The sequence below is a fragment of the Phalacrocorax aristotelis genome, chromosome 17 (genome assembly GCF_949628215.1).
Source record: "Phalacrocorax aristotelis chromosome 17, bGulAri2.1, whole genome shotgun sequence".
NCBI lineage: Eukaryota > Metazoa > Chordata > Aves > Suliformes > Phalacrocoracidae > Phalacrocorax > Phalacrocorax aristotelis.
In genome coordinates this window covers 2882858-2906393 of record NC_134292.1, presented here as the reverse complement: position 1 = coordinate 2906393, position 23536 = coordinate 2882858, and the positions used below count along the sequence as shown (strand labels likewise).

The 23536-nt window shown below is 46.8% G+C and overlaps 1 protein-coding gene across 1 annotated transcript in view; it reads right to left on the bottom strand.

The window, feature by feature from the left end:
- CACNA1B (calcium voltage-gated channel subunit alpha1 B) overlaps positions 1 to 23536 on the bottom strand; it is a 303786-nt gene that overhangs the window by 94676 nt on the left and 185574 nt on the right. Inside the window, exons 17-19 of the mRNA XM_075111828.1 lie at positions 17942 to 18059; positions 11151 to 11218; positions 5884 to 5990 (exon numbers count right to left, since the gene is read on the bottom strand). Of these exons, the coding sequence (XP_074967929.1) occupies positions 5884 to 5990; positions 11151 to 11218; positions 17942 to 18059 (293 nt within the window). The remainder of the gene's footprint in view (positions 1 to 5883; positions 5991 to 11150; positions 11219 to 17941; positions 18060 to 23536) is intronic.

Here is a 23536-nt window from a genome sequence, read left to right as displayed (position 1 = left end):
AAAGTTAATGGATTATTCTGAAGAGAAATGTTAGCCCAGGTAACGTATATAACACAACAGTCCAGAGGTCAAGCAATCTGGAACAAATATAAGAGAAATTATGAAAGGCGTCATAATAGTTTGGCTCACAGCAAATAATCTGCTGAACAGCCAGGTAAGGTATTTTGCCCAAACTTCAGTATTTCTGCATTTGTACCATGCCAAATGAAATGGGAGCAGGAGTCAAAGGGGGGTTGGCATGCCCTGCCTGTTTGCCCGGGAAATCATTGTTTCCAGGTTTCTCAAGCTGGGGATCCCTTTTCTCTTTGGCTGGATCCCGAGCCCCCAGGATGTTAACAGACTCCTGCAGATAACAAGCCCTTGACTGCAGAAATGCCTCAAGTGTAGGTATGAAATTTCTTGGGCAAAACAAGCAGAAAACTCACGATGGAGGAGAATGTACTGGCTGCCCTAATATACCTGAGAGTCAGCACCAGCATTGTGCAATACCTGTGGAAATTTTCCTTTTAATTGCTGAAAGCAGATCTCAACAGCCCTCGGCAGGAGGCTCGAATGAACCTTTGCGTTTATCCCTGCCTCGTTTGGTGCAGTGCAGGACAGAGGCTGCTCCCTGATCCTGCCAAGTATCCTTGTAACTTGGCCAGCCAACATTATGCAAGTCCTGCAGAGCGCTCCAGGTTCGCTCCTTTGCTCCCAGTGCCAGAGTCTTCTTTCATGAAACCATAAATTTGACTAATTTTGCACTGGAACTGCAGGGTGTAAAGCCACGAAGCAAAGACAGCCTCCTTTTCCAAATCAAAATGACAGAAGTACTTGAGCTTTACTTGCTGCTACTTACCATCCACGAGGGACAGAGTACAAGAGTGTGTCTATAGGTGCAGCTGAGTCACCATTACACCAACAGCAAGGGCAAAAAGGTAAGCTAACGAAAGGAATCACAGTACCTCACATACACTTCAGGGGAAAAAAGGAAGGAAAGAAATCACAAACCAGCAAGAGGAAAAATACCTCTTCTATTCTACATATCACCCAACACAGGACATTTCATGGGCTGGGTGTTCAGGCACGCTTCTTGCTGGGTCCTGTTGGGTACCGACAGCCCAACAGGGATTTAGAAACAGACCACAGTATTCCAAAGACAAAAGGAAAATATGAAGCCTCTGAGATGGAGAATGTCCTGGAGAAACAGAGCAACTTCCCCCTTCATCCCCAAACCTGTACAAAAGGGACAGACGCCTCTGAGAAGTCACTGTGAAATGATGTGACACCTGGGTTTGCTCGTGGCACTTTTCTAATGAGCAGTCAACTGATGTTGACAGGTAGTTTGCACCTGTGGGCGTGCAACTAAAATGCAAACTGCTTTGAACAACCATGTGAGGGACCAGCAGAAACCAGTCAGAGCCTGGAGAGAGGAAGAGGTCTTTAGAGGTTGGAAGGTTGTCCTGGGAAAACATGTGTAACTTTGAAAAAGGATAGCGGGCAATTCTATAGACTGTGTCTGCTGCCCACATTATATGAACCGTCTCTGCCTCTTTCTACAAGTTTCATCCACAACATCTGGGAAGTTCTCCTCCCATCCAGAACTCACATCCGATCCCTATGCTTAAATAATTTCCTTGGGTCTGGCTACAACTGCAACGCTTTACCCCATGGAATTAAAAAAACCCAAAACATAAGCAACAAAATGCAAGAAGTTTCACTCAGCAAGACTTCAGCATAACTACTTAGCAGGTTCCTACAGATTTAGCGTTTGCTTGCTGTTGCAATTGTTGTTTTAAGACTTTTCCCAAGAAAAGGCAAAGAAGGGCCATTGGAAAATACATGGGCTCTGGGTTCCAGGCAAGCCACTACTTGTGTCCTCTCCAGCTGGTCTGCTGGCCTGCGCTGGGCTGGGCGTGCTTATCACAGCCCCTTTTGTACGTGCCATTGGTGCATCTCTGGCTGGAATAGAAAAAGGGGAGGAGGAACCCCAACGCAGGAAGGTCAGGCTTCAGGTTAGGCAAATACAGAAAATAAACCTGTGTTTGTGCTGGGGTCTTTGTGTCACCCACAGAAATGAGCCTGATGGCTCACCCTTCCACTGGTGCCTTTACAGTGGGATCACAAAGTGCTTTGCACATCCACCACCTGGGTAATATTCCCCTTCCCCCCTCCTCTGTTCTTGCCGCCGAGGAAGCTGCACCAATGGTTTGCTCTGAAGACCTGTTGGTCTGTACAGTCGCTCAGTTCACGAGGCTGAGTGGTTTAAATGTTGTACAAAACAGAGGGCAATGCTGGGCAAACCGAACAAACCCAGAAACTCACCTCCAGAAACAACAAAGCAAGGAAAATGCTAAACAGAAAACAAACAAACAAAATGACAAAAATAAGAATGAAACAATGGACTCAAATTAAAATGCAATAACACATGTTAAACAGATATTTCGCTTTCAACCAAACATTGCAACAATGACAAAAACAACGAACCATCCTAGCTTTTAATCCTGAAAAGCCACAAAACAAAAAGGCCCACTCAGGATAGAGTTCACCAGGTGAAAAAACAAACTGTGGTTGGACAAACCTGTTCACGTTAAGTCCTTTTGGTGGGGCAGAAGACAAAGCATAGAAATCCTGGGAGATGGATGAAGTAGGAGCTACAAACCAAATGCAGGCAGAATATTGTAATAAAGCACTTTGAGTCAGTTGCAAGACAGATGATATCTTGACGCCACTGCAGTAATGAGCATATTATCAAAACCGATCCCCAGAACACCGTAGCGCTTCACCATCTATCAACCACAAAACAATCTGTGGCTCATGAAGCAGCCTATTGCACGCGTAAAGGTGAAGGTCCCTCCTCGGACCCTCCGAGCAGGCTGACATGCTAAATAAACAACCAGCTTTTTATGCCTAGGAAATGTCACTTTCCAGCTGATGCAATAAATTGAACAGTTGCTGGAACTCAGTTATGAAGAGAGACTTGAGTGGCAGAGGAGAGCAGAAGAAGCGGTGGAGGCAAACTGCAGGCTCTGGAGGAAACAAGCCACGAGTGGGCTCTGTATTCGCACAGGAAAGATGCTGGAGCTGGAGGAGCAGACACAACGCTACAGAGTATGCAGTGGTCTGGAAGGAGGCTTAGGGGACGATACACGCTCTCTGTCCTTGATGTAGGACTGACAAGGCAAAGAAGCAAAACAGCAAGCGCAGCCCCTTGCCAGTGAAACAGCAGAACAGCCGACATGGCTTTTCACCAGACTCAGCCCGGGCTGGCTTTATCACCTCTGTGGGAGGTGGACAAGCAGGCAGGCAAAATGAACATCATGACCAAGGAAACGCAAGTCATGGTGCCCTCTGCTAACACCCGAGAGACCTGTTTTGACTGATGCAAGTAGAGAAAACATTGATGCTTTCAGAACACTGATCCACGCTAGAGATGCCTCTTGTTATAGAAATTCATTTTCATACATTCAGAAAATAAAATCAAATTCTAAAATGAGGGGAATATATTCCTTAGGAGAATATAAAAACACAAACTGAGGGGGCAGACCCACCTTTGCAGCAGGCCTTTGGTAGTTTAGTCCCAGTTTTTCCTAGCCCCAGATCACCACCCACTTAGGGGTGCCCAAGCCCTACAGGCGGTTGCTTTTCGCAGTGATGTTCCCCATATGCCACAAATCCCATTTCTGAGCACCCCCAGCACTTTTTCATTCTCAGCACGTCCAGCTCTGAATTGCCTCAGAGGTTGGATCTGACAGGTCTTGCCATCAACACGGCATCTGCTCCATCTTCAGGACCACTCTGTATCTTAAGACCCTAAGAAGTGAAGTAACGGGGTACACCTGGCTGCCAAACATTGGTCCCTACCATCAGCCCTACTGGATGTAATGGACACCTAAGGAACAGGCACTGCAAACCTGAAAGCTGTAGCTGCTAAGCCCCTTCGGAGTTCACTATGGATATGGATGTATTGATGTATTAAACAAATTACTTTGCCATGCATTCATTAATTATCTTTTGGATCATCAGCCAGCAATCCATCCATACACCTATTTCTCTCTCACAAAACCTCTAACTTCTCCCTTGCCGTCTCCTCTACATCATTATCCACTCAGTCGTCAACATATTGACCTTAGCACATTCTTTTTCCAAGCTGGAGTCCTGCCAGCTTTGTGAGCAGCCTTGTGAGCGCCTTGCTGGCACTAAAGCAGAGGCGACGAGGAGCCACGCGGTGGTTGTTGGATGATGGCCCCCACACAGCATGCCTGATGATGGTCAGTAGGTGTGGAAGCGATCGACTGCACTTTCAAATACGTTCGGTCATAAGCCTAATTATCTGCCTGTACACACGTGGCAGGTAGGGATCTGGGCAGATACAATTTTGTACTCGCTTTCAATTGTGGTCACAAAACTGGCCCCGGGATATAGAAGACCAGGTGAAAGCCTGGTGAAAAATCATGAAATAAGGTTATTTCAAACGACCAACAATGTGGTGTGAAATCTTAGTTCCGCGATTTTTTCTTTCTGGTTTCAAGAAATCTTCACATGCACTATGCTTTTGATTAAAAGAAGAAGAAAATAAGCATCGTGATCTTGCATTTTAAAACAACAGTATCAGGAAATTAATCAAAGAACAAGAGCAAATATCCTCATTTGATTTTTTTTTGAGACTGGACAGGAAACCATTGTAAGAAAAGGATTATATTCCAAACGAACAAACAGACATGGCATAAATAGGGGCTGATTAAAACAGTAATTGCAAAATAAAATGGTAAGAAGAATAAAATAGTCAAAGTAATAATATTCTTTTCCTTCACATGTAATGCACTGGCTCCATTTGGCCTAGTTTCTTTCATGTAGTGGATTAAACTCCTACTAACAAAGGTCTCAAGAGATTCACACTGAAGGAACAGGGATCCTGCTGTATTTCAGATACTTTGGAATAAAACTGAAAGGGAAATTTCTTTTTCCCATGCTTGAGCTTCTCCAGCCTTTGGAGGTCTCCCCTGCAAAAGGGAGCTGGGAAAAGATATTAGCAGCTCTCAGTAAAACGAATGAGCAAATTTTTTGATGCTGGAAGTGCTGACGCTAAAATTCCAGAAGATGTAAACGAACCTTTAAGAAGAACATACTCTTAAGTAAATCCATTCGAGGTAGGCATGGCTCAAGCACAGGCCCATAATCCCATGCGGTCAGAACTCTGCACTGACCTCAGCAACATCCAGACAAATATTTCCACCTGCGCAACAATTTTTCATTTCAGTTTAGATCAGTGTATATGGAAAAGGTGGCCCCAATGCAACGTTTTCCAAGGATACTGATATCACAGAGGCTGTGCATATGTCCGCATCCCTGCAGAAAAGCCTGCCTCTGAAGATGCAAACTGACGTTTCTACGTACAAACCAGTGACTGTTCACATACATGATTTTATTCGACCCAGCATGCTTTCAAAGAGCAAAGAAAGAGCATTCAAGCATATTTTTCAGTCTGGTATTTAGCAGGGTGCCTTTACACTTAAGCTCTCAAAGCAGAGATCATTGACTAGTTAATACAGAATGTGCACACATACCTCTCGTAATCAAAAATGCAAAGTGAAATGTTAACACTTCACCTGGTGAAATCTATCCTTGGACAGCTTGAAAAAACCCTTCTAAAACAGAGTTATTTATAGCAAGGCAAAAGATGAGGCATTACAAAGAAAAACAAACTAAAAGAAATACTTAATTAAATTCATGGTTAAGCGATCAGCGCTGAAGTGTTCAGTCAACCTAAAGCCCTGTCAGTAACAGCGATGGTAAAAAAGGGCTCACGGAGTACTATGGGATGCTGCACTTGAACAGACTTACATCGACACTGAAAAACAGAAACCAAATGATAAAGTTCCCAAATAATAAAATAATGCTTACGCGGCTATGGAAATGTTCGCTGCAGACATGGGGCTGACTTCTGCCACTTCCTTGGCCTTCTGCAGGGCGAGCTTTTGGTTGGTGGCTTCCTCCATCTCCTCCTCGTCCTGGTGCAGAAAACCAAGAGAAATCAGAACATGCGCCATGTGACGGCAATAACCAGAGCTCCCAAAGGCACGAGTCATACGTGACTGTTGCTGTCGCGCTGCGAGAACAGTGGAAAGTCATTAAAATAAGGCAGAATTTCATACCTTCTTGCAAGGACCTCTGAGTAGGGCTTTGGTGCCAGCAACAGCTGGTCGAGATGAGAAATGCAAGGCTTGGTCAAGTGCTCAGTGCATTTCTACCAAGAACACATCTCCCTTGCAAAGCTTTCTTACCTCTCTTGGCTCTCCTCTTATCACTTAGCATTCAGGTGGGAGACTATGGCAGAGCAGGGAGAGACCTGACCACAAGTGTGACATTTCTGGGGAGAAGTGAGCCCCGTTTAGCTCAGTCTTGCTTCTGTTAATACACTCTGGAGCCCGTGTGCTAGTGAAATGTATGAGACAGCCTCCTAAATCCTTCATGGCTTCTGGCCAATGTGACTTTCCTGAAACAATAAGCTTCAGGCCTTGACCGGTCCTGCTCACACCAGTTTTAGCCCAGCTATTTCCACTCATTTCAGGTGAATCACTGAGGACTTACCGGGTGAAAACAGAAAGGAGGAGCAATATTAAAAAGTAGTCTGTAGACTGAAGCACAGATCAGAAAGGTGGTTATGCTCATGCTTTCTGTATATCCCCAGATCACATGGATTTTCAATGTCTATTGACATTGCAAGTTCCTGCAGAGTATAACTGTGATTTACTCCTCCTGCCTGGTGCAACAACAAGAGAGATACTGCTCAGATTCAAACTACAGGATCTTAAGAAATGAGATGAGGACTAAAGGCAAAGAAACAGCCCGGTTCATCTTCAGTGGTCATCTGGGTCAACCTTCTTCTGAACTTTCTAGCCAGTCAAACTAGATAGTAAAATCCTGGTAGGACAAACAGACCCTCTGCTGGCAATGTCAGCATCACACATATTCAAGGAATAACCACATGTCAAGACGAGACCAGTCACAGACTCTCCTGTCAAACTTTATGAAATGCCACGCGTCTACCTCAGCTCTTCAAAGGTAATGCTGTGAGAGAGTTATGCTTCAGATAATGAAAGCAGACAGTAAGACATCTAGCTTTGAAATAGGAAGTCATATAGATTTATCCATCCTGAATACCATATGCATAAACAATTCCTTGCTCTGGCGTTTGGTGTTATTTGCTTAAACTGAACTCATTTTGAGACTGTTATCCTTTTCTCCTTTCAAAGAAAAAAAATTATAGGAAATTAATAAAAAATATCTGCTACCAATAAAGTGTTTGGATTTTGGTGGTTTTTTTCCCCTTTCCAAATAGCAGCAAATCTGTAATGAGGAAATTCCTACTGTAGTGCATGAAGAACCTGAGACAGGCTATGAAAAAAAGCCCTGCTAAACAATTATACAAAGACAATATTTCTCAGCTGCCAACTTCTAATAAATTTATCAAGGATTTGGAAGCTTATTGTAAATCAAGGGTACCTGCAGAATATGAATCTTTTGAGGACTAAGGCCCCCAAATAAGAAGGCTTTTAAAGTTTTCTTTTCATTCCACAGGTATCTTCAGGTTGTTTCTTCTCTTGAAGGCTCTCTAGCAGTGCTAAAATCACATACATTGAAAGGCTGCTGATTTCCCTTTCTGTGTATCTAAAGCACCAGGTGCAGTTTTTACCATGTCTTTAAAATTTGTAGCTTCAACTCCATTCTCCCCAGTGCATCAGTAATTCTGCTGGGTTCGATATCTCAAAGTAACAGCAGAAAATATCTGTTGTATTAAAATGCAGCCATCCCTAACTCAGAACAAGCACACTCTTTAGCAGGTGACTGCTTGATAATAAAAAATAAAAATAAAAAAAACCCAGCTCCTTCCACCCAGAGATTGCAGATCACTACAAAAATTAATTCTTTTTTTGCCTGATGCTTACACTGTGGGGTCTCACTGGGGCACCGGCTCATATTGTTCTGCTTGAAGCATACCGGGGTGTGACAGTGCATGAGTGAAGCCAGCTCTGAGCTGCTACAGCAACACCCACCCATCCCACCTCCCACCAACTGCCCAGCTCTGGCAGCTCGACTGCCACCGCCGTTATATAGGGGTGAGCACAGACAGAGGCCCTGCCAATAGGGACATCTCTCTTCTATGTTTCCTTTCTGTTTTCTAGAGCTCTAAAGCTTCATTTGAACCACACAGTTCATCACATGGTAAAACCCATCTCCGGTGCTGCCCATAATGACGTGCAGAGTTAACACTGACTGTTCTTTATTAAGCTCACCCAATTAAAGCCCTCTCCACTGGGGAGGAGGAGGAAGGGTCTTCATGGCTCTTAGATTCTTGTTTTTGTCACTCCCTTCAGTCCGTTACTTCTGGGGATTTATCAACTTTTTAATACATTTTTGTATAGAATCCATGCATCCCTCCTATCCCACAGGGCATGTTTTTATACTGCTTTCTCAGGGATTGCTGGCAGTGCTCAGAGATCAGAGAACACACCTTGTGCTTTAGGGTCGCTTGTGGCAGCTCTCCATGCCAGTTTAACAAGGGTGAAGAAAGAACTGCTGTGTGTCACCGGAGACATTGTGGGATGGTCAGCGGAGACAAGATATTAAAAGCAGGTTTGGGGGGCAATTTTAGATTCCGCTCTGAGTAAGGAAACAGGAAGAGAAACTTGCCAATACAGGGAAAAAACTAGAGGGTAGGCAACCAAAGAGATTCAGGACAGTTCTGAGAAATCACTAGAAATTATGTTGGCAGAGTTTACATCAGGGGTAAGGGAGAGTCAGCACAGGAAGAGGAAGAGAGAGACCTGGGGAGGGAAGGGCGGAGGCTGGAGAACAGATTCTTTATAGATTGAAAGCAAAGAAGGTGATTCTTTTTTTCCTCAAAAAAAATGAGTCATTCCAAAGTGCTGGTAAGTTTTGTAACAGACATTGGATGATCAAGCTTAAGTTAAATATAGTTACAATTCTGATAACTTCTGTCACAGGTCACAAGGCCCAGCTCAGGCTGCCAAGAAACGCTCAAATACCATGATAGAAGATGACCAAATTAGCATCCAGAAGTGGAAGTATTGGTTGAAATGTTTCAGTCCTGAAGGTTAGCTGGAAAGCTTTCTGTCTTTCCAAAACAGAGGCAGTTGCAAAGTGCTTATGCTTTTCCCACATTACATGTACCACTGATCTCGATTAGTTTTACAGCATAAATGTCAAGAATGTCTCCTGAGATCAACTGACTCCTGAGTAACTTAATTATATCTTCAGGCCATTTTTGGTTTTGCATGATCATATTTACTTAGCAATAAATCCCTCGTTCTCCAGGTATGCTATATAAGTGAATTATTTTTATCTTTTTCCTCTTCTTTTGAAAGCCTTAGTGATTTTGGGGGATTATAAATAAAATTAAAACAAAAAAGAGTTTCTTGAGAAGCTTCATGATTTGGCAATGCTGCTGAATCCATCAATATTTAATTATACTTTATAAACGCCAACAAAGTCAGGTTTCTAACCATTCCAGTCAGCTGCTGAAATATTCACAAGAAAGCACTAAAAGGATTAAGAAAGGAGTAGGATGAGCTTCATTATCTAAGAATTGTGCTGGGTTTGATCCTCTTTCTTAACACATGCAAGGGATGCCCGTAAATCTCCTGAACAGGCTGGGAAGATGCGTGCCTCCAGGCTGGAGATCTCTGTGGGCTTTGGAAAGAACAGAAACAGCGGAGCTGCTCTAAGGGAAAAGCTTCCCCAAAAAGCAACCCAAAAAACCCAAACACACCGAAAGCCATTAAACACAGCCCTGAGCTGCATTCTTAGAGAAGGGGAGTGCAGAACACGGTCTCAGAGACATAGGAACATTTCTTATACACCCGGGAGCCACCAGCCTTCATGTACAGTCGGCGCTGGGCATCAGCTGTCAGGAAACACGGCTCCAGTCAAAACTGGAAGCTGAAGCCAGTCATGCAGCTCCACAGCAGGAAAGGAGAGCTGATGAAGACAAGCCGAGCTGCAACAGAGACGTGGATTTTCACTGGGAACGATGGCTGCTTTGCTCTTCAGCAGCTGGAGTGGAGTAGGAAATTCCTAGAAATCTATGTCCCCATCATGCATCCATGAACTAATGCACCTTTCTACAGCTCCAAAAAAGAGAAAACATCCTTGCCTGCTGCTGCATAAGCACGTGGTTGGTGGTCCTCTTACCCTATAAGGAGTATATAAGCTAAAGCTTGTAAAATACAACTGCTAAGGTGGATATCGTGGTGCTTCTGCCATTAGCAGCTCACCGTGACTCACGGCGACGGCAGCAGCGCAGCAGTGGGGGGAGCACGTTTTTACCCACTCAGTGAGAACAAGCTAGAAATGTGCAAACAAAAATCTAATGCTGCCTTGTAAATACAACTGAGTGTGCTACAACGAGAAGCCAAAAGTAAGTAATAACACGAATACAAACTGCAGCATTTGCAATCCTTCCCGCACAATACTGAGGCTGTAAGTTTTTCTCCGTAGGGAATGCTCTGCTGTAAATTGCGCATGCGGTAGGGTTACATCGGTGTCGTTTCCAACTCTTGCCAGGACCTGGCTTTCTGCCTGTGCTTGGGCTGGTACCACAGATTTCTCTTGCACCTGATGAGAGGCAGGAAGACTATAACATCTTCACTGAGTATTCACAATAGCCTCTGCAAGTTGTTTTCCAGAGAGTTGATTGGAGAATGTTAATTCTTCGATTCATCCCAAAACTCAGCAAGGTATGAAACATTAGTGCGAGGCAGCAAAAGTAGCAATACAGCACCTGTGTTTTCCTAAGCTTCAAGTCAGCCAAAACCTGTTAATTGCCTCGCCTCTGCTCTTGAAAACAACAAATGCGATGAATGCCTGTGCACCTCCATGCAACAGCGAGATGAGCAATGCCTACTGCCCACTCTGTGATAAAATGAAACTGAAGAACATGAAATAGTTCACTGAAAAAAGCCTGAAATGAAACAAACTTGAACAATAATAAACCTCCAGGTCCCTCTCTGCAACAGAAATTGGTAAACAGAGATACCGCATGACCAGGCTCTAGAGGAAGTCTCAGGGTGCCTGGAAGGGTCAGTAACGCATGCTTTAGATCCAGCAGCTGTGGTGTAAGTTTGAAGAAACAGAAATCTCGTACTTACCTTCGTCAGCTCTTGGGCATTTGCCAGATTGTCAACAGCGATAGCCAAGAAGACATTCAGGAGCGTATCTTTTGGGGAGCAGCTAAGGAAAAAGTCTTCACACAGCAGATATGGTAACCCGTTCCCCTCCTGCTTCCGCTACCTTTGTTTCCCCACTTACAAACATTAGCATGTTATGGGCTGACCCCTTGCACCACTGCTCTGTCTTCATTTCTAACCCATACACAGCTCTGCAGCACAGCAGGTGCTGGACACCCATTTGTCTCTTCCCCAGCACGTATCCCTGGTGAGGATACACACACGTGCGGAGCAGAGGGGTTTTACAGCACTGTAGGTGCAACTGGTACGGGACCGCATGGTGATCCTAGAGACCTTGTTTTTTCATTCCAGAAACCCCATCTCTACACTCCTACCCATACACACTCACACACAGAGGATTTAGTCCTCATTTTTCCCTCCTGTTTAAAAGGACAACTGGTAGAGCTTCTAAAAATCAGTCATTTTAAAGTCAACATTTGCATAATATAAACGTACAGCTATGTAAAGGCATTGGGTACCATGAAAAAGTTGAGCATAGGTCACGGCTGCTTTACATAATGGTGGGAGGAAACTATCATGAGTTACCACGCTGAAGTCGATCTGACAACTAGGCCACCACGGACATCCTCTATCCTGAACGCTGCAGCATCACACAGAGCACAGCTACAGAAGAGCCTGTTCGGAGGACACCCAGCCCGAGCTAATGAGCTCTGCCAGGAAACAGACCGCTAGTCCAGGCCAAATTGCATGTAGCCCAGCTAAACAACTGCCAGTGCCCACGCTAGCCTGGGTGTCTCTGCAGAGCACTGCAATATATCACTAAGGCATGACGTTTCCCTCTAATTATTTATTCATATTTTAGTTTTGTTTTTCCACTTAATGATTTCAGCTATTACTTGTCCCTTCATATATTTCATTGTTGTTGTTCCAGCTATGCCTCTGCAAAACAACCCCAAAACAATCGTAAATGAGATACTTTTGCATATGAAAGGAGAGCAAGCAAAGCAAAACCAAGTCTAAACTACTCTCCAAGAAGAAAATGCATTTTGCTCTCGCACATTACCTGGTGACTGAAGAGACACTCCATAGCTGTGTAAAGCCATGATTGCTCCTCTAAATGCGAGCATGATAAAGAAGTTGATCCCATGAGTATTTATTCTCTGGAGATTCACAAAGGCTTTAACAGCAATGCGCTTCTACTGTTTGTAATGCACCGTCCTCACCAGGGCCAAACATGAGCCTGGGACCTCCGGTGGGTCCCCGTAAGCTGAGTGAAATGACTGCAGCAGCTTTAGGCAGCTCATTAACCCGACAGAAAATAGCTGGATGTGTCCCTTGTTTTGCTCTGTGAGTTGGAAGCAAGGCTCAAAGCAATGCCGCGGCAAAGGCAGGACTGAGGGGCAGGGGCGCGCTGTGGGGAGCCAGGCTATCGCCCCAGCGAGGGGAGGAGAGGCGAGGTGAGGCACCAGCTCCCACACTGCTGGCAAGCCTACACCGAGATTTTGGGAAACCTTGGCCTCGGTGCCCCTCTGATTGCTCTCCATTGCTCAGAAGGGTGCCTGGAGAAGGCATCTGAGGTTTCTCTATAAAAAGAGGAGCCAGGAGCGGTGCAAGGCTGATTCACCAGCTGCAGTCATCTCTGCCAAACAGGAGCGTGCCCAGAAATCCTCGTGCTCCAGCAGCCTCCGGGCAGCACACTGGCCGTGGGTGCTGCTGGCTGGGGAGCCACCACCCCACGTTGGCACAGCTTCAGAAGACTTCCCAGAGCAGCCAGGGGCCAAAATTGGCCCAGACAACCAGCTCAAGGCTTCTTTGCTTTCTCTCTCAAGAGCTTTCACCAAACGTAATTCAGACAAAACTTCAGAACCAGATGCTCATGTCTAATTCCTATTGAGATGAGTGTCTCCAGAGCCCAAACGCCTATCAAAATTGGAGCCTCTGCTTGGGACAGTGGAAAGCATCTGCTGTATTTAGTCTCTTAGATGCGTCTGCATCCAGACTACAAATGCTGCAGGGGATGGGATGCAGAACCCTGGGGTTTCTCCAGGCAAAGGCCATCAGGTTTTCTCCATGTCATGTAACACAGGATGGAGGTTTTTATCATGTGAAGATGATTCCTCTAGGACAGAGAGAGGTTTGAAATGCGATGCCCATCAATTGCTCCTTCCTCTGCTCCAGCAGGACAGTGAGGAGCGTGGGGCGGGAGCATCTCAACCCTACTGAGCCCAGCAGATGAAGAACAAGAAAAGGGAAAGATGATGTTGAAAAAATCACCTCCCTCCCACGTTGAAGTCAGAGCTCGATCAACTTTTCATCTGCAAAGATACTAATTTCTCCACTTCCTTTTAACTGAGGGTTGGCAAGGGGGGGCTTCCACCTGCAGGCAGGGGGTGCAGGCAGGGAGGCTGAGGCACCACCGCTGTGGCACCAACGGGGTGCAGGCTGGTGCCGGCTCTTTGGGTTTCTTCCTCTGGGGCGCTTCCAACATATTGGAAATTCTTCCAAGCCTCCCGCTCTGGGAATAAATGTCTTGGTAATAAAACTGCCTTCCTACCCCTGCCTCCTACACACACACACTGAAAATGTCTTGTGTAACATAATCAACCACTGGAAATATAATTAATTTTTTTTTAACCTATCAGGCTGTTTTGATCCATCTCCAAGCAGACACAATCTGGCAGACTTGGGTGTTTCTGCCCCAGAAAAGGTCCCTCAGCCCTTTCTGCAGAGCTCAGGGATTCCCAAATATCACCCAAATCCAGCCTCTGGTATAACCTGGGCAGACCCACGGACCTCACTGGCCAGCGGAGCCAGTGGCTGGTGCCAAGGACGGCTCTCCTGCACGGCGGCTGAGGGCAAGGGGAAAGGCAGCGTGCTCCAGGCATTTGCTGCCTTTCATTTCAGGCTCCTCTGCAGTTTTTCATGTTTTTTTTTCTTTTTTTTTCCCCCTCAACAGATGCATCAATTTATCAATTAACCAGATAACAATGAATACAGGCATGGCGTAATTTCCTAGAAAATGGGCCAAATCCTGCTGTTACTCTAATCATACTACTTTCATTAAACCATCTCAGACGCAGAGGTCTGGCTCCACAGAGAGTCTCTGCAACTGGGAACATAATGTGAGAGACTTCTGACTTACAAAAGCAAAGTTCCTGGATCTTTTCCTTGCAACAGTCCCCTGAAAAAGCAAATGGATTCAAAGAAAAAACTGAGCTGCACTGAGAAGCAGGGGAAACCGGCACCCACCCGCCTTTCTTCTTCGTGAGAAGAACAATGCCTGGAGCAGCTCTGTGAGGAGAAAGGAGTCCCTTGTGTTTAAGAAGTGCAGGTTTTGCAAGCTGACCCAAAATTGCCATGCCAATTCTGTAATAAGATTCAATCCAGTCTGCCTACACTCTTAAATAAACGCCAATGTTCAAAAACTGAAAATAAACCTCCCCCCCGAGAGGAACCGAAGTTCCTTTTGCTGGTCAGCGTCCAGAAAGGCATAGACTGATTTCAGTGGTGGTGATATAAGAAAATAAAAACAAAAAGCCCCACTTAAGAAATTCAGGCGCAGTGACCATTTGTGTGGGGAGGGCTGGTGGCAGAACCCCACCTGGCAAACGAAAAAATCCACTGCTTAAAAAAAGGTACATTTTTAAAGCTTTTTGGGGGGAGTTCTGTAAGGCAGAGGGGGGAGGTCTTTGTGAAGTATCAAGTTAGAGCAGAAAAGACCGTTCACATTAACCTAATCTATAACTAAGCTAATCAATAACTTGGACCACTCTCTATAGGGTGTCCTCTTGGCATTTGCTGGGCTGCAGGGCTCTCCTTGGGAAGGCGAACCCGAGGCTCAGACCCACACCTCCTGCACGCTGGCGTGTCCTTCACATTGCTGGGGCACTGCGGCATCATTGACATTAATGACTATTTCACTTCCTGCAGAAATGCAGGATTGTTCTTTTCTGCAAACTAACCTTTATTTTCAGATGTTCCAGGTTATGTTTTGATAGTTAATGATAACTTAAGTCCCTGGTAAGTCATACAGTTCAGCTTTCCCTCAGACATAAATGGCTGCCTGCTGCTTGCTCTCAGCGTCAAAACTGTAGCTAGTGAAAAGCAGGGGTAGCACTGACCTTATTGAAATACTCTTCGAAATATCAGGGCAAGCATTAGTGGGCTTACTGCTGCATTTCCCATGGGAAAGATTTAACCCCTCATCCGCCACCACGCGCTCCAGCCTCTGTTGTCCCCTCCTGCCCATGGTGCTTAAAGCAAACAGGTTCATGTGCGAAGCAGAAAGGCTCTTCAAGCTCTCTGTGAAAGCAGCTGGTGCTCTCAGACTAAGTTTCTACAGAGACAACCTGGGCCAAGTCTCTGATTCTCCAAGAGGGGCGTATATATCCATAAAATGAAACTATTTCCTTCAGGTTTGTAACTCTGATCACCAGAAGCTGGTGAAAGAAGTCTTCCAGGACATTGTAAAAGGGTTTGTGAGTGTTGGTACTGTTTGTCAGCCAGCTCTTCCCCCTCTCTGTACTTTGTGCTCCAGAAACTCATCCCCATCCGCAGGAGTCACGGACAATTGAAGAACCACACCTGACCTATCCTCCTTGCTAAATGCACAGAGAGTGCCCCGAGGAGCTCTCTGGCTGCGCTAAAGCTGTGCCACCAGCACGCAGCTGTGGGCGAAGGGGACAAGAGAGGCACTGGAGATGGTTCCGGGGAAGCAGCCAGGAAAGCCACCTCCTGGCTCTCCTTGACAGCGGAACAGCAGAGGGCAGAGCAGGAGAGCTGCTCTCTGCCAGGATGGTATTTGGGGAGAAAGTGGGTAAGGGCTCGACTCACCACTCTGCCAGGACAAGCAGAGGCAAACACCAAACTCATGGCAGTGGAAATAGGTGACCCAGGTCCTTATTCCCTTCTCTTGAGCATCCCCTGCTCTTTCACTTTTAATGAAAACTAAAGGACAAGGGAGAAGCCCGCTTTTTGAATTAAAGGTGCAAGAAGGAAATTTATATCCTGTTCCTCAAAAATGCTGGATCTTAGCTGCTGTAAGGTTAAAAGTCTCTCTCTCAGCCCTGCTGTCAAGCCTGGTTATAGCTTAATCTCATTTTCAAATGCCTAGCCCTGAGGATTTAGAGATCTCCTTCCTTCCCAGCTCTCTGTTGACCCAGTTTTCCAAAGCCTCGTGTTTCTGGAAGGGGGCATGTTGCCTGCCACGAGGCAGATGTCTCAGCATAGCTGCCGAGCCAGCCCAGGTGCCACAGCTGCTCTGGCTCTGACAGTGCACATTGATGGGATGAATCCCGCAGAGACACACTTGTGTGAGAAGCACAGCTCACAGGCCGCCTGCTCTGCCGTTTCTGCCTCGGTTCCTCGTATTCATGGGGAGATTTCAGGCAAAGCAAAGGGCCAGATCCCTGCCGCACAGTCCATGGGCACCGACATCCCATCTCTTGTCATCCTGAGCCGCAGCTGAAGGGCGTCTATGTCTATAACTACTCTACATCTTTAGCAAAAGTACCACCCCCCACGTACCCTTCCCCTTTCTCCGAGGTACCCAGCCAATGCTGCCAGCCCAAACAGGACTCTTAGGAAAAGATGAATGCTGGGACTGTAACTAGCAAGAAGGTTTGCACTGCTGGGGAACCCTCCAGAGAGCTCTCAAGCAGAACGGCAATGCTCGGCATTATCATCCCTATTTTACAGAACAAACAAACCAGCCAGGCTGCCTCACATATGCAACGGTTTTTAAGTTTCCATTTTTAAGGATGCTCTGCTTGACTCCACACAGCTTGTCACTGCAGCCAGCAAACACCTCGCACCAACAGTTTTGTACCTAGTTAATGTGAGCAACGCTACGCAACGTCAGCCCATCAGCAGCCTCCATCATGGAGCAGGGACAGAGCTGTCACAGCTCCTATGCTCTGGTGGCTCTCCTAGTCACACCCAGCCGTTAGGTCAGAGAATATCGTTGCTCATTTCTGTATAAAACACAGCCTTCCCTTCCAAACCCTGGCTCCATGCGACTGCTACGTTCTTGCCTCCTCAGACCTCTCTGGGGACATGACACACATCAGAGTGCTGCTGGATCCCCAGCAGACGCCCTGGGACATTCGGGGGGGGGCAGAAGTTTCCAGTTTCCAGTTGCCCTCAAGAGATTTTCATGACTAAGCAGAGCAAAACACCTTCAGAGGCTTCATGCATCAGGTCTTGGCACGTGATTGAATACTCCTAGAGCCCAAAACCCAAGATCTGGACTTGAGTTTTAAGCATTATGTGGATACAAAACAATTCCAAGCATTTGGGGCAGCACAGCTGGTTAAGCTGTCAGGTAGACAAAGGCACCAGGAAACTGGAGCTTGATTTATGCACTAAACCAATTTCAACTGTTTCTTCCCATGACCTAGTGCAAACTATCCGTGAAAATACTCAAGGTACAGATGTCCTGCTCTGACTTGGCTTCTATAATTTTTTCCCACAACATAAATTAACTCATAATAGGACATTCTTAATGTAAAACATGAAAATTAAAACAAATGAAGGCCATGCTCACATTGCAATCAGAAAAGTGACATCAACATGGACAAATTGCCCATGTGTCTCACCCCGGGTGCTGCAAGGAGCAAAGTTATAGCAATGATTTGGTTTTAAAAAAACGTAAGTGAGGGTATGAGAATTTACACACAGGTAGATATTTCTAGCACCCCAAGAAGGACGCATGGCACACCGTGCCACCCAGGCAGGGCAATATGTAAGGATACAGTTACCAAACAATGTCAGGACGATGAAGTAAATGGAGGAGAACATCCCCGAGCGGACGCCACCCTGCGACTCTATCCCATGGTACATCACCGCATTCCAGTCTTCCCCAGTCAGGATCTGCACAGCGAAATTTGAGAGAGAAGAAGAAAGGGTGACTCAAAGGAAAGACAAAGCAGGTAAGGTCTGGGGGAGCCTGATGCAGTCTAGGACTGGTCCCTGGGTTAACATGGATGAACACAGAGGTGTGGCAGACTGCGGTGTTGGACATCAACGCCCCAGCCCTGGACGGTCTCACACTGGGCTGGATGCAGCTTTCTCATGGGATAGACATGGGATGAGGAGGAGTGAGGGCTGCTGGTGAGGAAGGACCGTTGCCCCATTCCAGCCCTCTCCTGGTTACGTGCCTGCTGCCCACCTCTGACCATAGGCTCCCATGCAGAGGCAGCAAAAAGCATGTTCCAACACTTCACCCCTAGCAAAATTCTTCCCCCTCTCCATTTTTAAGTCATGCCGGATACCACGTTTCAACAGCTCCATGCATGGCATTTCCCACAGACCTAAGAAAACTCTGACTTCTAAGCCTGGTGCCCTGAGCAGGACCTCTGCCAACTTCAACTCTTTTCACTCACTTCATACAGAAGGGGTTTGCTCAGCTCCCCCCAGCCCACACACGCTATACACGCTGAGCGACCGTGTAAGAGGAGGACAAACACTTGCAACCCCCTTCCACTATTCCTCTGTCCCTCAGGGCTGCGGACAGTTTTGGGGCAGCCAGGGCATGTGTGGGTGTTGCTCCAAACGCCAGGCACTGGGCAGCACAACCACTGCGAGGTTTGCCAGGGGACCGCACCACGAGGGGCTCTTCTCCAGGCTGCCTGCTTGCCAAGGCCACACGGACCCTCAGCCACCCAAATTGCCACAAATCAGGGAAAATGAAAAAAAAAAAACCCAACCTAAAAAAGGAGCCAACCACCTAAGCAGCAGCAATAACCACATGTGTATGAGTGAGGAGAGATGTCCTTGTACAGAGGCGAGCACAACCACAGTCTCGCCCCGCAGAGCTGTCCTGGCTGCAGGCTCTGGATACTGACCTGAGGCTAATTAGCAAGCACACGAATAGTAGGAAATACTAAATATAACAAGCAAAAACTCCTAAGACTCAAATAAGCCTTGTCATGCTAGATGCTAATTTTGCACCCGTCGGAATTGCCCGCCATTCCTGCTCTTCACCAATGACCGTAACACAGCCACATTTTGGGCAGATCAGCGCTTCGTCTGCCTGCCGCGGCAGAGTCGAATGACTGTTACTTTTAGTACATGAAAACATGCCCACTGGGATGTGGAGCTCAAATTCCTAAACAGGAAGTTCTCTTTCTGTTTAGTAGAAGGAAAGAAAAAAAACCACCAACCAAAAAAAGCGCAAAGCTTGATGTATATTGTAGTCATCAAGTCCCATGTGCACACCGTATGCTCAGAATGATTGCAAGCTCCAGACTAGTTGTCAGCTGCTGATAGAGAGAAAATGTCTTGCTGCAGGGTTGGTGCTGATGACAGCAATAGGCTAAGAGTAAGTATAGACACAAGGACATACAGTGCATACACAAACTTGTTTCCCATATGCAGAATTTGGTCTCAAATACTTCAGAGACCAGGATTCAAAGCTCAAGCCCGACCCACACTGGATTTACACAAGAGAATATGAACCATGGCATTAGCCTTTTAATTCTGGCACTCAAGTATGGAAAACACTGTCCACAAACTTGCATTCACAACACTTCCATGAATTCACAACTATTCCTGCCTTCTGAGAATAACCATTTCTGTCCACTTAACCATTCGTGGAAAGGGAAACTGGTGGGAACACTGCTGCTCCCTGCGGAAGACCAGGAGTCACAGGTATCACAAATGACAGGCTGCACATAACCAAGTCCAGCAGGTTGGGGTCTGGGTTCAGAAATTCAGCTGGATTATTTTGGAAGTGGAACAAGGGAAAAAAAAGAAAACTTAACTTAAAGGAAACTTAAATGAAAAAAAGTATTGGTTAATGGAACATTTGCAGAGAGATAAATGCTCTAAACTCACCAGCCTGCCTGTGCAGAGCTGAGGATGCTCTCTGAGGCATGGGCAAGAGGACAGACACTTTGACCTGTTGTCCTTCCCACTAGTTGCGCTGTCAGCCATCAGCTGGAGGAATTAGTTAAACAACTAGGTAGCAGCCCTCAAGGAGCAGAGCGCATGCAGTAAAAAAAAAAAAGAAGTCTTTCTGCTCTATAAAGTCTTTGTTTATGGATGTTATAAGAACATCTTGCTGCAGGAGAGAAAAGGACAGCGTCACAGAGGCAGGGGCATGAGCAATGAGGACTTTGGAGTAAGGCGAAGCCCAAACATGTTGGCATTCCCCAGACCTAAAACTGCTTTTTGCTGCCCCAAATGAACATTTAGTCCATTGCAGCTCTGCATTTAATACTTAGCCTGTCCTGAAAGTGAGATTCTTTCTTGAAGAAGAGTCTGAGTAAATGTAAAATCACGTCATCTCAGTGCCGTATCTTGCTGGGGGTTCAGTGAGGACAGCCAGGGCGCAGCGACATCAGCCGAAGCCAGCCCTGCTTCCCAAGCCTCGGCAGGCACCCATCAGCGGGGCTGTGGTTCAGTCCCATCCTGCCACCGTAACTCCATCTCCTCCAGCGGTCACTGGTGCTCTGCTTCTTAGCAGCTGGCAGCGTGCAATTATTTACGTAGCAGCTCCCAGGGAGCCCAACGTGTTCGGTTAACAGAGACCTTTCTGCTTTATGGAGTGTCTGCACTTATGGATGTTGTAAATGCTTCCAGCTGAATGACTGCTGGAACCGGGAGATGCAGTCATTTTTCACGTGTATATAGATACATATGAATATATGTATGGTTTGTGTTTGTATTTTGTATAAACACAGTTTGGCATTCAGATCAAAGACTTTCTTGGGGGCCGGGAGCTAGAGAAAAATGTGTGATGCTCTTCAAAAGGAATTTAGGGTGAGTGGGGCTCTGTTGCACCCGATGCTCAGTTCAGCCAGCTGCCAGGCGAACAAAATGCATTCTGAGAGTTGCATGACCGTGACCCAGCCAGGCCTGCTGAAATAAAATGGTCTAAGGCAGGCTGCAGAAGACTTTAAGACTTCTTAAACAAGGACTCTCCAAAGGGGTTAGGGACAAACAGGGTGTATCTGGCTTTATTATATTTGTTCAACACATCGAATGCATTCACTGAATGATGCTACTCAGCTCGTTAGAGCAGCAACCAAACAAGCCTGCTGGCTTGCCCGAGTTTATGGGAGACAAGGTTAGAAAAGGATCCAAAGCCCGTATTTAAGTAACATTGACATGATATTTGAAATTCAGGGCACGAGGGGGGATGGGCTGGGAGCAGAGGTTATCGAAACGCCTCTGCAAGGCTGCACCGAGTTAATTCACTGCTGATGGTTTTTGCTGGCTTCCATTCGTAGCTCTCAGGCTCTACTCCAATGTTTGTTCTACACAAACCAACAGTGTTTTCCTTCATCCCACAGCCACTATATTACAGGGGTATTTATCTCAGGAATAGAAAGGAAATATTTCAGCTAAGTATTCTCAAGAGATAGCTATAGTCCCGAAGCAAAATAACATCAACTTTTCCAGATGCTCATATCTGGAGCCTGACTTGGGTTCAGTTCCGGCTGCTTGGCATTACCTTCATGTTTCTGTAAGCCTTTTCTTTACTGAATACTAAAACACTACGCAAATATTAATCTACCATGATCTGCAATATCCTGAAAGGTAAGTACTCCAGAACCTTCTTCACATCTGGAGAGAAGCAATACCCATATGAATCTGCTTATGTGGAGGTCACAGGACACATTTTCTTTTAGACTGTCTTGGTTTTAATAAAAAAAATTGTCATCAGCTCAATTTTTTTTATCCTTTATGGGACAGGACACTGAAATACATAATCCAAGCCTTGCTGAGATGTAGTCAGCTTTGGGGTCAAGCCTCAGCTCAAGCCCACATCAACAGTTTGTGTAGGACAACCTTATAACTGCAGGGTGGTCTTCCACAGACCTGTGAGTGTTATCTGCACATAGAATCATTAAGGTTGGAAAAGAACTCTAAGACCATCAAGTCCAACTGTCAACCCAACACCACCACGTCTCCTAAACCATGCCCTGAAGTGCCGCATCTACATGGTTTTTGAACACCCCCAGGGACGGTGACTCCCCCACCTCTCTGGGCAGCCTGTTCCAATGCCTGACCGCTCTTGCAGTAAAGACATTTTTCCTAATATCCAACCTAAACCTCCCCTGACGCAGCTTGAGGCCGTTTCCTCTCGCCCTGTCACTGGTGACTTGGGAGCAGAGACCGACCCCCCCCTCACTCCAGCCCCTCTCAGGCAGCTGCAGAGAGCGAGAAGGGCTCCCCTCAGCCCCCTCTTCTCCAGGCTAAACCCCCCCAGCTCCCCCAGCCGCCCCCCAGCACACTTGTGCTCCAGACCCTGCCCCAGCCCCGCTGCCCTTCTCTGGACACGCTCCAGCCCCTCAAGGGCCTTCTTGTCCCGAGGGGCCCAAACCTGAGCCCAGCATTCGAGGTGGGGCCTCCCCAGGGCCGAGCACAGGGGCCCCATCCCTGCCCGGCTCCTGCTGGCCACCCCAGTGCTGACACAAGCCCGGGGGCTGGTGGCCTCCTTGGCCACCCGGGCACTGCTGGCTCATGCCCAGCCGGCTGTCAGCCAGCACCCCCAGGGCCTTCTCCGCCGGGCACTTCCCAGCCCCTCTGCCCCAGGCCTGCAGCGCTGCCTGGGGTTGGTGTGACCCAAGGGCAGGGCCCGGCACTGGGCCTTGTTAAACCTCACACAACTGGCCTCGGCCCATCGCTCCAGCCTGCCCAGGTCCCTCTGCAGAGCCTTCCTGCCCTCGAGCAGATCCACACTCCCACCCAACCTGGTGTCACCTGCAAACTTACTGAGTGTGCACTCAGTCCCCTCATTCAGATCATTGATAAAGATATTAAAGAAGACTGGCCCCAACACTGAGCCCTGGGGAACCCTGCTCTGGATTTAACTCTGTTTCACCACAATTCTCTGGGCTTGGCCACCCAGCCAGATTTTTACTCAAAGAGTACACTTGTCTAAGCCATGAACAACCAGCTTCTCTAGGAGGATGCTGTGGTGGACAGTGTCAATGGCTTTACTAAAGTCCAGCTAGATAACATCCACAGCCTTTCCCTCATCTACTAGGCGGGTCAGGTTGGCCAGGCAGGCTGCCTTTCATGAACACACACTGGCTGGGCTTGATGCCCTGGTTGTCCTGCACATGCTTGGTGAGCAAGATGAACTGTTCCATAATCTTCCCGGTACTGAAGGTGCAGCATCCCCAGCTCTCCACTGAAACACCTGAAATAACTGTTTAAAAAAGGCACGCAGAGAGCAGCTGCAAAATCAGCCTCTTAAATCTGAGCATCGCGTCTGCCAGAACTGCGACTTCTTCCTGCCATCACATGAACTTGCCCAAGGTTGATGCCTCTTTTTGTGCTTCCCCATTGACTGTAATTCTTATCCACCATTATCTTATCTTGAGATATTACCGTGC